The sequence below is a fragment of the Nannospalax galili genome, unplaced genomic scaffold (genome assembly GCF_000622305.1).
Source record: "Nannospalax galili isolate Female #2095 unplaced genomic scaffold, S.galili_v1.0 scaffold760, whole genome shotgun sequence".
In the NCBI taxonomy this organism is placed as follows: domain Eukaryota; kingdom Metazoa; phylum Chordata; class Mammalia; order Rodentia; family Spalacidae; genus Nannospalax; species Nannospalax galili.
The window spans coordinates 1,316,704-1,335,990 of NW_008347555.1; the positions used below are offsets into that span (position 1 = coordinate 1,316,704).

At 41.6% G+C, this 19,287-nt stretch overlaps 1 protein-coding gene across 8 annotated transcripts in view; it reads right to left on the reverse strand.

The window, feature by feature from the left end:
• The window catches only part of Matr3 (matrin 3), a 33,610-nt gene extending 21,646 nt beyond the window's left edge, over positions 1-11,964 (reverse strand). For 3 of the 8 annotated variants that reach the window (XM_008844300.2, XM_008844302.3, XM_008844297.3), the window contains exon 1: positions 11,848-11,964. Coding sequence is in view for 2 of the 8 variants with exons in the window: in XM_029568913.1 (XP_029424773.1) it covers positions 11,635-11,682 (48 nt within the window). In the remaining 6 variants the exon portion in view is untranslated. Of the gene's footprint in view, positions 1-11,549 lie in introns of all 8 variants that reach the window. The other 5 variants (XM_029568911.1, XM_008844298.3, XM_029568913.1 and 2 more) reach the window with 4 other exon arrangements.
• Between the last annotated feature and the right edge of the window lie 7,323 nt (positions 11,965-19,287).

The window sequence follows — 19,287 nt, forward strand, 5'->3', positions numbered from 1 at the left end:
AAAAAAAAAAAAAACGGTCAGCAAGTCAAAGATGAACCAGTTGTATTCTGCTTTAGAAAAATGAGACCTAATTTCACTCTCAGAAAGAACCAAGTAAAATCACAAGTAAATGAAGCTTAGGGTGTCAAGTACCTGATGTAAGATTTAAGATCAAATAACAGTTGAGACCTTCATGCAGCAAAATTAACTTGAGGTAAAGACAGATGTGAATAAGAAAAATAAGTCACTTCCTACAATTTTAAAGATTTCTGCCCAAATTTAAAGCCACACAACTAACTGCTTTCTTACTGACCATCCTATACCAGGCCGTGCTTATTTGATACCTATTCTTACAAAAAAGAACAAACTTTGGTTTGGAGGCCTACCAAGAAAAACCCAAGTACAGGAAATACAGGTGATTTAAAGAAGGAAAACACTCCCAAGTTAGCACCCATCAATGCTCTCATTTAATGCTCAGGGCTACATCTCTAGAGCTCAAAGCATGTAACTGAAATTAAGATCTTGTTAACAGATTTCTGCAAATTTTTCACAAGAACAGCCCCATCACCTGAAAATTTTTAATTCTGATTATGATCCTTCAAGATTTGTTTCTGGATGAAACTTAATTAAATCATATCTCAAAAACTGTCATAAGAATATGTAAAGCATTTACATGTGATTCCCATAAAGTTAAAAGATATAATACAACCAATGTTCTCAAGACAATTTTACAATCATAACCACATACAGGATAAATCTGCTACAAAATTCTATTATGATGCATTGGTTCTTCAGTTTCATGTTTAACCATATATTTAAGCACTGGCAGTTTAATAAACGTTATTACATTAAAACCCAGAAAATATTCAAATAGTTAAAAGTCTATTATGGGACCAATTCCACTAATGATAGATTAAAGGACTAACACAGTGGTAGAGGAAGAAATTTAAAAAAAAAAAGTTACAGTCAAGAAAGAGTTGGACTAGATTTTAAAAAACAGATGTAATAAAGACACAAATGCTATCAAAGGTGGCTGGAATTACAGATGTTTTTGCACACCAAGAAAGATGAATTTGAGAAGACACCAAGGAAACTAGTTCTAAACAAGATCCACTTCTATAAGCTACTTAAGTTTTAAGATAAGATTAATGAAGAGAAGAGTTAGTAAACTGTGGATGAAAGTTTGAAATATTTATTTAATATACCAGAGGACAGCAGTACATTGAAATTAGTAAGACCCTTTCTACATTTTATGTACGCTAAAAAATAAACTGTCATTTTAAAAATGAAAGTTTTTAAGCATTAAGGGTTAATATTTATAGCAGCTATGACCTTCATGTTATAGTCAAAGCTGTTTTACAATTCAAGCCAGTCTTTTGAAAGAACTATTCCTCTTCCAGAGAAATTAGTATTTGTGCATAAAAATATTTATTTTAAATGACTGCATTTTAAGTAAATAGCGTTAAGTTACAGAAATATAAATAACTTTTCTGGCACTTTACATGAAAACTGTGGATCTGAAAAATGAAATTAAGAGAAAGTAAAAAAAGATAATCTTAAAGACAAAACAGAACATGGATGTCAGAAAACTCAGAAAAGGGGAAGACAAGCAATGTTAACTCCTATGACAAGGTGCAATCCCAAAAGAAAAACATCTATTTTTCACATATTGGATTTCAACCCAAAATGCATCTCCAAGAACAGTGGAATGATACTACTGAAAAAGAACAAGCTGAATTAATTGAGACATGAAACATGCTTTAAAAAAATTTTTTTTCCAGTAAGGTGTGTTCTTCACAAATATCAATACTGAGGAGGATGAGGCAGACTACTGCTGTATGAGGCCAGCCTGGGCTACAGGGCCACACAATAAATTCTAGAACAGCCTGGAATCCTGCCTCAAAAAAAAAAAAGGAATTTTGTATTAGAGGTTTGAAGAAATGGGCTGGGAGTGAATACACCTTTAATCCCAGCACTTGGGAGGCAGAGGCAGGCTGGGGCTACAGGGAGACCCTATATAAAACAAACAAAAAAACCCATGAAAGCAAGGGGTTGGAGAGATAGCTCACTGGTTAAGAACACTGGTTGTTCTTGCAGAAGATTGGGGTTCGAATCCCACCACCCACATGGCAGCTAACAACTGTCCCTAACTCCAGTCCCAGGGGATTGGGATCTGACAGCCTCTTCTGATCTCTGAGGGCATTGCGTGACACGGGTGCACTTACCTACATTCAGGCAATACACACATACACATAAAATAAAAATAAATAAAATTAAAAGTTAAAAAAAATTATGCAAACAGTTCCTTTATTATTTTTAACCACCGAAACCAGGATGCACAAGTTATTTATTTACTTATGTTTTGTCTGCATGTATTTTATGCTCTTAATCACTGAGTTACCTCTCCAAACCTGTAAAAGCCTTTTTTAAGGGCCCATGCACATTAGGTTTTACTGTTCATTAGTAAAGTTAGCACTTTACTAATTAACATTGAAATAATATTAGAGTTATTAAAAATGAGAGAGTGCAAGCCAGCAAGATGGTTCAGCAGGTAAAACCACTTGCCACCTAAGTCTGGTGACCTGAGTTCAATTCCTGGAACCCATGTAAAGTTGGGAGGAGAGAATAACTCCACAAAGTTGTCCTCTGACCTCCATATGGTACATGCCCCCTCCAGTAACAAACATTTTTTTGAAAATTGGGGAGGTTGAATGCTTGTGATGCTGCCTAATTGGTAGAGTGTTTGCTTAACATGCATAAAGCCCTGGACTCAATCCCCAGCACTGGTATGGTGGTGAGCCATGACTGTGATCCTAGCATACTGTATCCCAACTTGGCTTCAAACTAAAGATGCTCCTGCCTCCACTTCTCAGACACTATGATGCACACTTGTAACCCCAGCATTTGAGAGGTGGAGCTAAGAGGAAGAGTTCAAGGTAATTTTCAACTAAAAATAGAGTTTGAGGCTACATTGGCTATATGAGATGCTGTCTCCAAAGCCTGAAAGTTTTCTCAAGAGAATGATTCTAAGAATGCAATATCTAAATGCCTACCTATGTACAATCTTTCACTTTTAAGAAAGCATCTCTACCCCCCCAAAACCAGGAAAAACAAAACACCTTATTTAAGCCAGGCACAGTGGCGCACACCTTTACTCCAAGCACTCAGGAGGCAGAGGTAGACAGATCTCTGTGAGATGGAGGCCAGCCTCGATCATCTACATAGTGAGTTCCAGGCAAGTAGGGACTACAGGGAGACCCTGTCTCAAAAAATCAAAACCATAACCATAACCATAAACCAAACCAACAAAACCTTACCAATATTACCTATAATTTCACTGAATGGGCTGGGAGGGAAGTAGTTCAGTGGCAGAACATTTGCCTAGCACATGAGGTCCCAAGTTTGAGTCCCAGCATCACATGCAAAAATAAACAAATGCAATATACTATAATATGTAATCAATCTAAAATTTTTCAAGTTTTTTTTTTGGGGGGGGTCTTTTCGAGACAGGGTTCCCCTGTAGCCACAGCTGGCCTGGATTTCTTATGGAGTCCAGGCTGGCCTTGAACTCACCTGCCTCTGCCTCCTGGATGCTGAGATTAAAGGCCTGCACCACCATGCCCAGCCAGTAATTAATTTCTTTATTTGGGGGGTGGGGGAAGACCATGTGTGAAAGTCAAGAGGTCAACTTTTGGGAGTCAGTTGTTGCTTTCTACTATGTGGGTCCTGGGAATTAAACTGAGGTTTTGAGGCTTGGTGACAAGTACTTAGCCCACTGAGCCATCTTGCTGGCACAATAATCAAACTTTTAACAAATATATTTATATAAAGATATTTTTACATATAGATAACAAAATAACCTAGGATTTAAATGTTTCCTGGTAAAACTCCCCATGAATATCAAATAATTTATTGGATTTTCTTCAATTAAAAGTACAATACTAGGGCTAGGTGGACAACTCAGTCAATAAAGCACCTGCCTTGAAAACATGACGATTTCAATTATCAGAACTCAAGTAAAGAAACTGGGCAAAATGCTGGGCATGGTGGTAGGAATTTTTAATTCCTATACTGGGAAGGCACAGAGGCCCTTGGGCTCACTTGGCTAGCCAGTATACCCTAGTGGGTGGCCTTAAGCCAATAAGAGATCCCTGTCTCAAAGGAGACAGACTGCCATTCTCAAGGACAACTGAAGTTGTCCTACATACTTTTTTCAGTAGTTTGTAATAACTGCTTCTTAAAAAACAATGAGTTTGGGGCTGGACAGTAGGCTCAGTGGTTAAGAGCACTGGTTGCTTTTTGGGAGGACCTGGGTTTCATTCCCAGTACCTACATGGCAGCCCACATCCATCTCCAACTCCAGTTTCAGGGGATCTGACACCCTTTACCGGTGTTCTCTGGCATTGTTCACATAGGTGGAATAACATACATTCAGACAAAACACTCAATTTTTAATTAAAAATAGTACTTTTTTATAGATAGTATGCAAACTGTCTTCTCAGCACTTGAGAAGCTTGAGGAAGTAGGATTCCAAGGACAACCTCTGTGATACAAACCAGGCCAATCAGGGCTACATTAACAAGACACAGTCTCAAACACTAAAATCACTATACAAAGCAAACTGAAAACCATTAAAAAAAAAAAAAATCCAACTAATTTTAAGGTGATTTAACTATAAATGATAAGCTTATGGTTTAATAAAGGTAGAAACAGGGGCCAGAGAGATGACTCTTTCATGTAACTCTCATTCTTGCAGAGGACCCAGGTTTGGTTTCCAGCAGCCACATGCAGCTAACTGTCCATAACTCTAGTTCCGTGGGATCTGATGCCCTCTTCTGGCCTTTAAGGGCATTGCATGGCATGGATACACCCACCAACATGCAGGCAATACACTCATATACATGAAATAAATATTTTTTTAAAAAACTAATTCTATTGGGTGTTGTGGTGCGTACCTTTAATCCGAGTACTTGGGAGGCAGAGGCTGGCAGGTCTCTGTACTAGGAGAGTTCCAGGCCAGTTGGGAATACAGAAAGACCTTTAATCTCACATAAAAAACAATAGCTACAAACTTACTTCCCTATAGCATTTCCCTCTTCTGAACAAGAGGGTGGCAAGAGCAAGAACATTTTCAGATTTTCCATTGTGAAGTTCAGAGTATGACTCTCAGGAGTCAATTCTCTCCAGCTACCTTGTAGAATCCAGGTTTTCGTATAAGCCTCTACCTATGGCACCATCTCATGATATACAAATGTTTTTTTGTTGTTTGAGTGGGTCTCCCTGTAGGCCCAGCTGGCCTGGAACTCACAGGATCTGGCTGCCTCTGCTGGGATTAAAAGCATGTGCCTTTAAAATGTTTTATCAAAATACCTTATGATTACTGACTTTCCTTGTGTGAGAAAACACAAGTATGTTTAAACAACCCTTACAATACCAATATAGTAAAGATGTCATAACTGTATCACTGACAGATGACAGGATAGTTCACCATCATTCATTTTAAAGCAACATCATTTGAAAACATTGTTGCTGTTTGGCCGCTGATGGATACAGTATTGGCTGCTGTATCCATTTTGATTTTTGTTACTGCAAAAAAAAAAAAAAAAAAATTCTACATAATTATTATCTGCAGTGACCTTATGTTGAGTAGTGCTCCAGAGCTTCTTGTTCCTGTCTGAACTATTAAATTGGTGCTCATGAGTCAACCTTGCTCCGTTCTTTGTCTCTTTTATGAGTGTGTTTATTTGAGACAGGGTCTCACTATACAGCCCTTGAACTTGCTGTATAGACCAGGGTAACCTTTTTGAACTCAGAGATCCACCTGCCTCTGCCTCCCAAGTGCTGGGAGTACAGGTGTGCGCCACCACACCCAGCTACCAAGGGGGAAATTTTTAAAACAGGATGGGATTCATGTTGAAGGACAGGGTTGACAATTACTCTTGAAAGGTTTTTATTGGAGGCCAGAGAAATAGCTGTGGTTAAGAGTACTTTCTGTTCTTACAGAGGATCCACATTCAGTTCCCACAACCCATAAGGCAGCTCACACTAGTTCCAGTAGATCCAATGCTCTCTTGTGGCCTCCATGGGCTCCTGGCATTCCTGTGTTCCACATAAACTCAGCAAATGGAACAGGCATTAAAGTCTTCATTGCCGGGCGTGGTGGCGCATGCCTGTAGTCCCAGCACTTGGGAGGCAGAGGGATCTCTGTGAGTTCAAGGCCAGCCTGGTCTACATAGTGAATTCCAGGACAGCTGGGGCTACAGGGAGACCCTGTCTCAAAAAAAGACCCCACCCCCCAAATAAAAGAAGAAAAAAAGTCTTCATTTGGCAGTTGGGATGTAGCTCATTGATAGAGGACTTCATTTTTAAGACCCTAGGATCGATTTCCCAGCACCACAAAAATGAATTTAAAATGTTATTTATTAAATCTTGCCAAAGACTTATGGGGCAGAAAAGTTGGCTCAGTGATTAAGAGCACTGGGTGCTCTTGCAGAGGATCCAGGTTTGGTTCCCAGCACCCACATAGTGACCAACAACCCATTAACTCCAGTTCCAGAGGATCCTCCACAGGCATATGTATGCAAGTTACACTCACATGCATATGCAGGCAAAACATATACACATAAAAATTTTTTTTTTTTAAGAAAATAAACCTCTGGGGCTGGGGAGATGGCTCAGAAGAACTCACTTGCTTTTCTTCCAGAAGACCCGGGCTCAATTCTTAGCACCCACATGGCAGCTAACAACCATCTGTACCTCCAGTTCCAGGGGATCCAACACCCACTTCTGGCCTCTGCAGAGCATTACACACATGGTACTTACATACATGCAGGCAAAACACACAAAAAATAAACTTCTATAATAAACTTCATAGGATATAGTCCCATCATGTCCCCTCCCTTCAGATTTATATAAAGATTATGTTCATCACCACTAGGAAAAATAAACAGTATATAAATGTACAATGCTGGGAAAAGTGGAAAACTAGTATTTGTAAACACAATTGTTGAATTGAGGATGCAGTTGAGTGGTGGAGAGTTTAAGGGCACCTGCTTGTAACCCCCAGCATCGGTAGACTGAAGTAGGCTGCAAATTTAAGGCTAATCTGGGTAACACAGAGAGTTGTTTCAGGCCAGTACAGGCTACATAGTAGGAGCCTTCCCCCGCCCCCAAGCATTGCTTTTGATCTACCTAACAAACCTGGACTCAACTTTTAGTCCACCTCAGAAAACTTTGTTCATCAGTAGAAGGGATTCCTACTCAGATCTGGAATATGCTTTTTCCTTTTCTGGGGTGGGATAGGGGGTGGATCTTTTTGAGACAGGGTTTTCCTGTATTCCCAGCTCGCCTGGAACTTGCTTTGTAGACCTTTAAGAGGTCCACCTGCCTCTGCCTGCTGGGATTAAAGACGCAGAGTTGTTTCAGGCCAGTACAGACTACATAGTAGGAGCCCCCCCGCCCCCCAAGCATTGCTTTTGATCCACCTAACAAACCTGGACTCAACTTTTAGGCCACCTCAGAAAACTTTGTTAATCAGTAGAAGTGATTCCTACTCAGATTTGGAACATGCTTTTTCCTTTTTTGGGGGGTGGTGGTGGGTCTTTTTGAGACAGGGTTTCCCTGTATTCCCAGCTTGCCTGGAACTTCCTTTGTAGATCTTTAAGCGATGCACCTGCCTCTGCCACTAAACCCAGCAGAACATGTATCTTCTTAAAAAAATTTTTTTCTGGCTGGGCGTGGTAGCACACCCCTCTAGTCCCAGGACTTAGGAGGCAGAGGCAGGCGGATCTCTGTGAGTTCGAGGCCAGCCTAGTCTACATAGTGAGTTCCAGGACAGCTGGGGCTGCAGGGAGACCCTATTACAAAAAGACCAAAAAAAAAAAAAAAAATTTTTTTTCTAGTGACTTTGAGGAGATATGAAATGTTTTTGATTAAATGGTACCAAGGAAGCAGATCAAGTAAGTCCATTTATTTGACAATGTTCAATCCAACTTGAACTAGGTTACAAAATTAGTTTTTACACACTCTTCTACTAAAGCAAAATTAATGGTTTTACTAAAAATTGGTTTCTGCTTCTTCAGATTTTTTTCCCCTCTACTTAATGTTCCACTCTCTTGGCTTTTACAAATGTTTAGACAAATCTATGATTTCAAAATAAACTATTTTAAAAAGAAAAGAATCCAGTGTATCAGCTCCCCTGGAACTGGAGTTATAGAAAGTTGTTAGCTGCCATGTTGGTGCTGGGAATTAAACCCAGGTCCTCTGCAAGAGCATTTAGTGCTCTTAACTGCTGAGCCATCTCTCCAGCCCCTTTTTTTTTTTTGAGACAGGGTCTTACTATGTATATGTAGCCTAGGTTGGCCTGGAACTCACTATTGTAGATCAGGCTTGGCCTTAAATTTACAGGGATCTATATGCTTCTGCCTCCAGAGTGGTGGGATTAAAGGCATGCACCGCCCTTGGTGGATTCTTTAAAAGATGTGTCTAAGTGAGTGTATAGCATGTGTGTACAGGTGCCCAGAGTTCAGAAGAGGGCATTAGATGCCCCAGAGCTAGTGTTACAGGCAGTTTTGAGCCATCTGATGTGGGTGCTAAGAACTGAACCACCAAGCCAACACTCCCTGATTCCACTGAAAGTGCAAGTGTGACCCTGAACAAATTACTTAGGTATGTGGAAAACAAAGTTTGAGGCCAGTTTGAGTTATACAGTCAAGACCCTGAGTCTAGTGCACGCGCACACATGCACATGCACATATACAAATCAACAGTAAGCGGGTGTGGTGGCACACGCCTGTGGTCCCAGCATTTGGGAGGCAGAGGCAGGTGAATCTCCGTGTCTACAGTCAGACCAGCTGGGGCTACAGGGAGACCCTGTCTCAAAAAGACAAAAAACAAAACAGAGACCCTGTCTCAAAAAAGACCAAAAAACAAACAAACAAACAAAATCAACAGGAAATGAAACTTCTTGTGGAAATTTCAGAAAAATAGGCAAAAAATAAGTCAACCATAATATCACATCCAGAGCTAACATTTTTTTGGGTATATCTAGTTTTTTTTTTTTAAATCCCTTTAACATATCAATTTCACTTCAGTTTTAAGGACTTTTTCCTTTCCAGGTAACAATGCATACCATAATACTCTGTTAAAACACTATTTAAAAAGTAGCTGTATAGATTCCCATGTCCACATTAAAATGAACAGATGCCCTCATGTAATCTTTTAGAAATTTAAAAAATATATTTTTATTTTATGTGGATGAGTATAATGCCTGCATGCATGTAAGTGCACCAGGGTTATGCAATGCCTGCAGAGGACAGAAGAGGCCACTGGATCCCCTGGAACTGTAGTTACAGTCGTTAGCTGCCATGTTGGGTGCTGAGATTCGAACCCGGGTCTTCTGTAAGAACAGCCAGTGTTCTTAACCGTTGTGCCATCTCTCCAGCCCCATCTTTTAGATTTTAAGAGGAAATTTCTGGTCCAATGTGGTGTGGTGGTGCACACCTTTAGTCCCAGCACTCAGGAAGCAGAGGCCACTATGGCCTCCGTAGTGAGCTCCACGACAGCTGGGGCTACAGGAAGACCCTGTCTCATAAGGAGACAGAGACAGACAGACAGACAGACACACACACACAGAGGCAATTTCTATGTTTGCAGTGTTAGAGATGAACTCAGGGCCTTTGTGCAATAGCAAAAACACTGAACACCCACTAAGAATCTCGGATTTTTAACATGCTCAATAACTGCTATTAACATTTACATACACAAATCACTGTTTCCTTAGGATAAATTCCTTTAAGTATAAACTTTCCATTTTAGGCATATTTATCAAGGACCATACTTGGCATCATTGTCACTACATAATTCTCTTCTGCCAAAATGTATTTGAACTGGGATACTTCTAAAATTATGTAAGATATTATCACTGCATTCCTCAGTCTTTCAATTTTTATCACTGAATTGTAAATTACTTGAATTTAAAAGCATTAGCAAAATTAGTGTCTGAGTCAAGTTCATTTTTAGTATGCTATATAAAAGCTATATAATTGAAGAGAAAGATACGTATAGTGAAAGCTACTTCTATGGGTAGAGTATAAACAAAGCACATGTTAAGTAACAAGAAAAGTAAAATTAAAGAACCTCAATGCAAAACCCTTAGGGTTAAATGATCTCCTTTCCAAGTATTATATAACCAACCAGAAGACTCCACGTAGTATCTGGATGACATTTAATTTCAAGTTTGTGAAAACATTTTATTTACCAGCAAAAGGCATCGCTGAGGCGTTTTCGGAATAAAGTTTCTGCCCCACTCTTCAAGATTTCCAAAATACTAATGTTCAAAAGTTACATGGAAAGCCGGGCGTGATGGCGCAGTCTGTACGTAAACCAACCCTACCGAGGGTTTCTCAGCCTGGTATACAACTGTCTGAAATAAATGTACATAATGCGTAGATTGTAATTGTAAAATACTGTTTCTGAGACAATATTCGTAGACTTGTCCGGTTGGTCTCGAAGTCGCAGCAATCCTCCGCTTCCAGAATGTTGGAATTACAGGCCTGAGTCACCACCATGCCCGGCAATGAGCTATTTTATGGGGGGAATTTTATTTTCAATATTCATTAAGTTTAAAATACAATCTTTGCCTGCATAATCAGGTTAAAATTTACCCGAGCAAAACGGGTTGTACCTACTAAACATCCTAATTCACTTAAATACACAACACCTACTATCAATATAAACCCCATGATGACTACCACCAAATCCACGACTCGTTTCAGAACCACCATATCAGTTCTAGAAATGTCTGGCTGAAAAACTGTAACGGATCCGATCCAGAAGTATCTACAGAAGAGGCTGTTTCACAAAACACACGGAACAAGATAAACACCTAGAGAATAAATACATCATCTACGCCAAAAGAAAACGCATGCACAGCACTAGCAACGAAAAGATACGTCGACTACACCTCGGTCCTCCAAACCCTTTGTCTGGAAACCGGAAGGTCCCACAGCACACAATCCTGTCCAGGGGAACTGGGACTATTTTTGATAAAGAGATGTGAGGTGATTGACTAAACCAGCAAATCTCTAGCCTCGTGGCATGCAGAAATCTTTATCCAAGACGCAACACACACAAAAAAACAAGCGTTAACGTTTCATTTTCGGCCATTTTTACGCGATGGGGGGTGGGGTGGGGGTGGGGAGGAATTGTTTCAGATGTCTGGCTAAAATTGCGCGCGCGTGTGGGCGAGGGACGCGGGAGTCCTGAGGAAAACTACGGAGCAAAGGCTGACATCAGGGAAGAAACGTTCACAACGCGTCAGCTTCCTAGAGCCCACGAAATCCTCCATTTTGGGGCCATTTCCCGAGGAAAAAAGGCAAACGCATTCGGTGGAGGCTCGCTACCCAAGTCTTTCACCAGCCTGCCGATCCTCCCCAAATGGCAGGCCCCAGTAAGCAGCCGTCGGTCCCTCAGGCTTCCAACGCTCCTCCCTCCCCCTCAGCGCGGCAGCGCGCGTGTAACGGGCTCGTCCCGCCCCCGCCCACTCCAGGTCCAGGACCCGGTGAGCTTACCGAGACGCAAGCCTCCGGACCCCCAAATCTCCCGGTGCACCCCGAGCCGTTGGCGGGCTACACATCCTCCGCCAGAGCCGCTCACCTCCGCCACCCGAGGAGGCTGGTTGCGCCGCCACTGCGCTCCTAACATGGCGGCCGCCGCTTGGGCGGCTCAATACGCAGCGCTGAGGCGGCAGAGAGCGAGCACGAAGACGCGCTGCGGCTCCCCACAGTTAAATCGTGGTCGTTGCCCCCAGTCGGCGAACGCGGAGAGCCCCCGGCCACCCACCCGGACTCTTACCCGTTTCACGCCTACCTTAGGGGAAGGGAGAGGGAAAAGGCTATACCTCTCTCAGCGAGCGGGACGCGAAGGCTCCCACAATCCCCCGCAGCAACGGCGCTGGCAGGAGGTGGTGGTGGCCCAAGAAGTAACCAACTCTCGCGAGAGTGCTCGCACCGCCCACCCCCCCGCCCCCAACTCCCGTTCCTCACAGATCGGGCTCCGCCCCCCCAGAGAGGGGCGTATACCTGCCCCAGCCTGGAGCAGCAGGCGGTGTTCTCTAATCCTAGAGGCTATCTCCCTCCCTGGTCCTAGGGAGACAGGAAATGGGGGAAGTTAGAACTTACAGGTTCCAGAACCACTCCAGAAAATGCTTACACTCAAATAATGCTGCAAAATATAAGCTGTGCGTTACCAGCAGTAGGTGGATGTCCTTGGCTCAAACCGAATTTCTATCCAATTGGCGGAGGAAGAACCGTACCAGAAGAAACTCATTTTGCTTAATCAGTATTCCCAGGCCATGAGGTTAATTGGGGCCGGGGAATAACAAAAGTTTCATTCTTCAAAAAGGTCATAGAGCTATACCAGTTTTTGAACTTTATACAGTACACCGTTGCGACTGAGATGTTGGTCTCTGACCATAGTTTGGACCTCGGTTATCTAAGCCCATCAGGAGGCAGCCACCCTCAAGAGAATTCAGAATTTGGAAGGCAGATTTTTTTTGTGTGTGTGATTTATTGGGTTCTTTTAAAAGTATTTTATTCTTTGTGAATTTCATATACTGCATTTTGACCATATTCTCGCCTACTTCCCTTCGCCTCAACATCGTGTCCTTCAAAAAAACCCATCGATTCCAACTTCAGCTGCCCATGTTACACTTAAAGAAAGGAACTCTTCCACCCTCAGAAGCCATCCACTGTCCATAGCTTCTTAGTTAGGGACAATCATGGAATTCTTTCTTTGAGGTGGGAAATGCTATTTACACCTGAGTGTCCCCCAAACCCTGACAGGTGGCTCCTGCTATCCCATTTGACAGATGAGAAAATGCATTAAAAACTTAGCAAGAACAGTTGTGAAAATGAAGTTACTCTCAGGTTAGGAACATTTCACTGTCCTCTATTAAATAGACAGCAAAGTGTTTCACAATTAGTACTCCATTATGTTAGGCCTCAAGAGAAATAGTCAACTGTGACAAAAGTAGTCTTTGCCCTTATGGAACTTATATGCAGATATTTAAAACAGAAAAATATTTGCATAAACTTGAGGGGACGAGCAATCTGAGCAATGGAGAGCTTATCTGAAAAACATATGAGCTAGTATTACCCAAGTGAAGAGAATGAAGCAATACTCAGATCAGGTGTAAAAACCAGTGCTTTTATAGAATTTGGAAACTAGATTTCCATCCCTGAAAAATCATTTCTGCTTCCAACTGTGAAGACAATGAGGTAAAGATAGACAACAGAGAATTGACAAATTTTAAAGATAGGTAAACACTTGAGGACTGCAACTCCAGGACAATACTGTTCTTTAAGAACACTACCAGGAATAGTGACATGTCTAAAATTCCTGTTCAGAGTGAGGCAAGAACTGGGAGAACTGGGAGGCCAGTGTCTGCTACACAGAACAATCTCAAAAAAGAAAACAAAAACAAAAAACAATTAGTGAACGAAAGTGGAGGGAGCACTTGTAAATATTAAGTTAATCGCTATGATTAACAAGATTAAGATTTGCAACACGGACTTTAGTAACAGAGTCATTTCCAGTCAAGTGATGCAGGAGATGCTGAATGTATTACAGGGAGAAAGGATCCACTCACTAGTCTGTACAGAGAAATAAGGATAGAGGCAGGTTTATTTTATTATGGCAGGGATGTGAATACAACTGGCAGGAAGAGTATTTTTGGTAAAGAGGGGCTAAGAGAAAGCGTAACCTACAATGGAGGTCACCAACAAAATGAGAGACAGTAACTGGTGACAGACAAGGACATTAGGTGACTTCAATTTTTCTGACAGTTGTATTGTGGAGGGCTGGAGTTCTAACAGGGAAAATTTTAAGCCAGCACTCTGAAAAATGGTACCATGACCATTATCTGTATGTGTGCTATGATTATCTATAGGCCTGGATTCTCCTAAAGTGTTAAGGCCCACTGTTACATACCTTTGGGAGAGAATTTTTTAGAAAGGACCCCATTCTTTTTCAGTGAATCTTGGCTAAATTTCCCCATTCATTGTCCTCAACTCTTAAGAGGCACTGCCCCCCCCCAATAAACTCGCTGTGAAATCTCAGTTCATACATGTTTGCACACTTGGATGGCACCTGGTGATTATACAAAGTCAAGCATTCTTTTAAATTATTTATTGAAGTTCCTCAGTGATATTGGAGACTCATTATAGGCACTAAGAGGCTCATCAACAAAGGCACACAGAAAATGAGAATTTCTAAGATTGCACCTATGAGGTCTATTATATAAGATACAGAGATGGAGAAGCCGGGCGTGGTGGTGCACCCCTTTAATCCCAGCGCTTGGGAGGCAGAGGCAAGTGGATCTCTGAGTTCGAAGCCAGCCTGGTCTAGATAGCAAGTGCCAGGCCAGCTGCGGCTACAGGGAGACAAACCTGTCTCAAAAAGAAAAAGCTGCACCCTGAGGAACTTCCTCTGATGTAGACTAAGAACCCTGACCTCAAGGTTGGCCTGGCCACCAGCAGAGATAGATTATGAATTTTTTGCTGACATTTAGGATTTGGAGGTAGGGCATGTACCAGGGATGCTAACAATGAAGCCTTCAAAGCAGTAACTGTTGATACCTTTATAGGCCTAGGTGGCAAATCTGGTAACAAAGACCACAATTCTGAGTAAGAGAAAGCATCTATGTATGTAGGAGAAAATGTACCAAAATATATTCATTTGCATGGCCCATGCTTGCAGCCCTAGCTGAGGCAAGAGTACCACCACAAATTGATGTGATGAATGAGAAGCCAGGCTATTAATATACTTTTGATACTGGATATCAAATTGTAGGGTCTTATAGTATGGCAAATCTAGTACTTATTCTCTGTCTTCCCAATGCACAAGTTATCTGAGCTGTGCTATCTGACATTAAAGATGAAGGGACTATAAAATTGTCCTTTCTACTCTCATTTGGCATTTGTGTATGAGTGTTTTGCCTACATGCATGTAAGTGCACTCCCGTTTGTTGGCTGGAACCTGTGGAGGCCAGAAGATGGTGGCAAGTCTCCTGGAACCGGACAATCAACACCGAGTTCTCTGTAAGATTCAGTGTTCTTAACTGCGGAGCCATCTCTCTGTCCCTTCTACCCTCTTTCAGGGCATCTTTTTTTTTTTTGATCTTTTTGAGACAGGGTGTCTCCCTGAAGCCCCAGCTGTCCTGGAACTCACTATGTAGACCAGGCTGGCCTTGAACTCATAGAGATCCGCCTGCCTCTGCCTCCCCAGTGCTGGGATTAAAGGGGTGTACCACCTCACCCTTGAAACGCAGCTTTACTGTGAAGAACTGGGAGGGTAGCTCAGTGATGAAAGCTTGCCTAGCATGAAGTTGGGATTAAAGTGCTGGGATTAAAGGTGTGCGCCACCACGCCCGGCAGGGTATCTTCCTTTTTAAAAATACTCTATGAAGGTGCTACAGGTTCCTATCTGATATCCTTAGTTCTGAGATTTTCTTGTTGTTCAAAGCAAAGATTCTGTAAATCAATATAAATTGGACCATCTGGTTTCACTACCTTGACTTCCCAATAAACTTCCAGAGAACAGTTAAAAGTGTATTGCCGTATGTAGATTAAAGGCAACCATTGTCAACCATTTCTTGTAGTAGTCAAGGCTGGACTCCAACTCAAGAGATCTGCCAGCCTCTGCCTCCCCAGTGCTGGTATTAAAGGGGTATACCACCTCACCCTTGAAACGCAGCTTTATGGTAAAGAACTGGAAGTGTAGCTCAGCGATGAGAGCTTGTCTAGCATGCTTCAGGAAGTTGGGTTTGATCTATAGCACAAGCAAAAACTAAAGAAATGGGAGTATCACTGTTGGTTAGCATCATTAATAGCCTATTCATTGTTAACAACAGCATTCTTATGTTAAAGATCTGTATTAGAATAAAATGGGTATGTGCTCCATGGGAATTCTTTGTACACATCTTCCTACTATTTGTATAAACAAAAACTATTCTATAAAAGTAATAAATTCCATTACACCATCCTGTACCTGAAAGACAGTCACTCTTAATGAGTATCATATAAAATAGAATACTCCAAAGGCCTTTTACTAGAGGACAAGAATCCTCAAACAAGTATCAGGTATCTTTGAACTAGGTCTTAAGCACTTAAATTGACAAATATGATTTAGCAAGTTGATGCAATATAATGTTCCTACAGAACAGTTAGGACAAGCATGCTGTTCAGCAGAAATCTTATGAGTCTATCAATTCAGTGAAATTGTTTTTCTAAGAGTACACTGACAGTTCCATTAACAGGATCTGTTCACACAGCACTAATTAAGCAACAAGAGTCACAAGAGCTATTTCCACTCTTTTCAAGTTGTTAATTAGTTGCTCTTACATGGTTGTTTTCCTTTGTGTAAATTCCTGGGCACTCAGAGGCCTTTTTATGTCCCTTTGGGGCTTATAGAATTTATCCCTCAGGGCTTTGTTTCCCTGATTGAAATTTAAGACCTAGTCAAATTTCAAAAAATCTGTCACTAGTCCAATAAGAAGTAACAAAGTAATAGTTATAAGAGTTGCCTACTTTTAAAGGTTTCCTTCTTAATGTGTTGGTCTGAAGCCTAAATCTGGCCAGAGTAATTTACTCGGTATTTGTGTGGCAGTTGGCAGCCTGGATATTCAGAATAACTCCACTAATCCAGTTTCCATTACAGTACAGGAAAAGAATGATAAAGGGAAGGGACATGTTTTTAAAAAGCAATTTTGAATGCTTCATTTCATCTCCTAATCACTAGGACATAAATTTCTTCACTTTAAAAGGTCAACAGGGTAAGTATTGATAAATTAACACCCATTAAATTATTTTAATTGCATCGTGTCACAAAAAGCTCTTGGGATACTGAATACATGCATTAATAGCAACAGTATTATCTCTCCCTTTTTTGAGACAAGAGTCTCACTATGTAGACGAGGCCAGCCTCAAACTCAAGAGATCTACCTGCCTCTGACTTGAGTGCTGGGTTTAAAGGTGTACATCACCTTGCCCAACAGTATTAGCACTTTTGAAGGAGCATCACAGTAATCGCTAAGCACATGGTTATCCCTGACTGTAGCACACAAGGTCATTTGCACATTCCACAGAACTCAGGAGATGGCTCTGTGGGTAAAGCAGCCTGCTACCAAGCCTGAGAATATCTCAATCCCCAGAAGTAAAATGATAGAACCAACTCCCTAAACCTCAACATGCACACTGGGGAATGTGCACACACATACACACAAATAGAAATTTAAAAACACTGTAGAGGTGGGGTAGGGACTGGTGTTACATTCCAGTAATCCCAATGATTGGGAGGTACAGGATTGGAGGAAGTCAAGGTCCATTCATTCTTTCCCATATAGCAAGTTTAAAGGCCACTCTTGGGTTACAAGACTGTCTCAAAAAAGCTGGGTAAGGGACTCTTATAGAGGACCCAGGCTTGGTTCCCAGCACCCACATGGTAGCTAACAACTGTAAGTAACTCCAGTTCCAGATCTGATGCACTCTTCTGATCTCCATGGGCACTGAACAACATGAGTACACACTTACATACATGCAGGCAATACACACACATACAGAAATCCCAGAATTTAGGGGGGTAGAAGGAATCTACAAGGTGGAAACATGCATAGTGGTCATTGTGCTGAATAGCTTTAGTGTCAACTTGACACACCTGGGTTGAAGGAGCTGCAACTGGGGAATTGCCTCTATTGAACTGGCCTGTAGCCATGTCTATGGGGCATCTTCTGGACTGTTGAGTGATATGGGAGGGCCCAGCCCACTGTGGCAAGCCAGTAAGCAGTGTTCCTCCATGGCCTGTGCTCCAGCTCCTGCCTCCAGGTTCCTGCCCTGAGCTCCTACTTTGGGCTCCCTGATGAACTGTGACCCAGGAGATGTAAGACAAACCAAGTTGGTAGTGGTCAGTGTTTTGTCACAGCAATGGAGAAACAAACCAGGACATGGTCCATATCTATAACCCCACAACTCCAGGAGCGGAGGCAAGATATCAAAATTATCCTTGGCTACATAGTTTGAGGCTAGTCTGAGCTACATTAGACCCTGTCTCAAAATAATCACCGTTTTGACACTGGGGAGATGGCTCAGGGATTAAGGGCACTTGCTGCTCTTCCAGAGCACCACTCCAAGGGATCTGACCACTCCTTCCGGCCTTGAGGGGAACCTGACTAAACCTAGTAGGCACATATATACACATAAAAACGCACACATCAGAAATGAAAACCACTATAAAAGTAAGCCATGCAAAAGTCTATATAAACTCAATGGGGCTGGAGAGATGGCTCAGTGATTAGAAGTGCTTGCTACTCTTGTAGAGAATCTGAGTTCTGTTTCTAATACCCATACTGAGCAACTCACCACCTGAAACTGAGGACCTGAATGTCTTCTCGCCTTCCCATGCAACTGTACTCACATGCATTCTCCCACAGACATACACAATTTTAAAAAACAAGAGGACTATTTTGCTGTTAGATAATTTATTTCAATCACTTTAGTCTTCTAAGATTAGGAATATAAATATAAACTTGGCATGTGGTTCATACCTACAAGGATACCCTGAGGAAAAAATAAGTCCAAAACATGTTGATACTGGTACTGAAACTGTCACTAAAGATCTGTTCAATTCTCAAGATCTGAATTTCATTCAAAGGCTGGCAAACTGCTTGTAATTAAGTTCTAGTTTGCTCTCTGTCTGTGAATAGCCCCTATGAAATAGTAATTTCCAAGCCAGCTACAGTGTCTCAAAAATCCCAAAGAAAATGTTGACACCAAGAGCTTTTATAAAATTTCAATTCCAGTGTGAGGTTTTGTTTTTTGGTCTTTTGAGATAGGGTCTTCATATAGCCCCAGCTTGCCTGGAAATCACTATGTAGACCAGGCTGGCCCTGAACTCACAGATCCGCCTGTCTCTGCCTCCTAAGTGTTGGGATTAGTGTGCACCACTACCTGGGGCAGTGTTCCTAAGTTTTATTGGAACATGTTCATTTTGGCATATCTAAGTCTGCTTTCACATTACAATAGCAGTATATTTGCAAAGACCATAGGACAACACATGCCTCAGGTATTTACTATCTGGACTATTATATAAACTTCACAGACCTCTACTTTTAAATAACCATGTACTAAACTTTCTGGAATATTCTGAGCTGTTAAAGCTAGTAGCTACCAGCAAAAGATAGCACGTGGTGGCCCATGCTTTTAATCCCAGCACTTGTGAGGCAGAAGCAGGCAGATCTCTGTGAGTTCAAGGCCA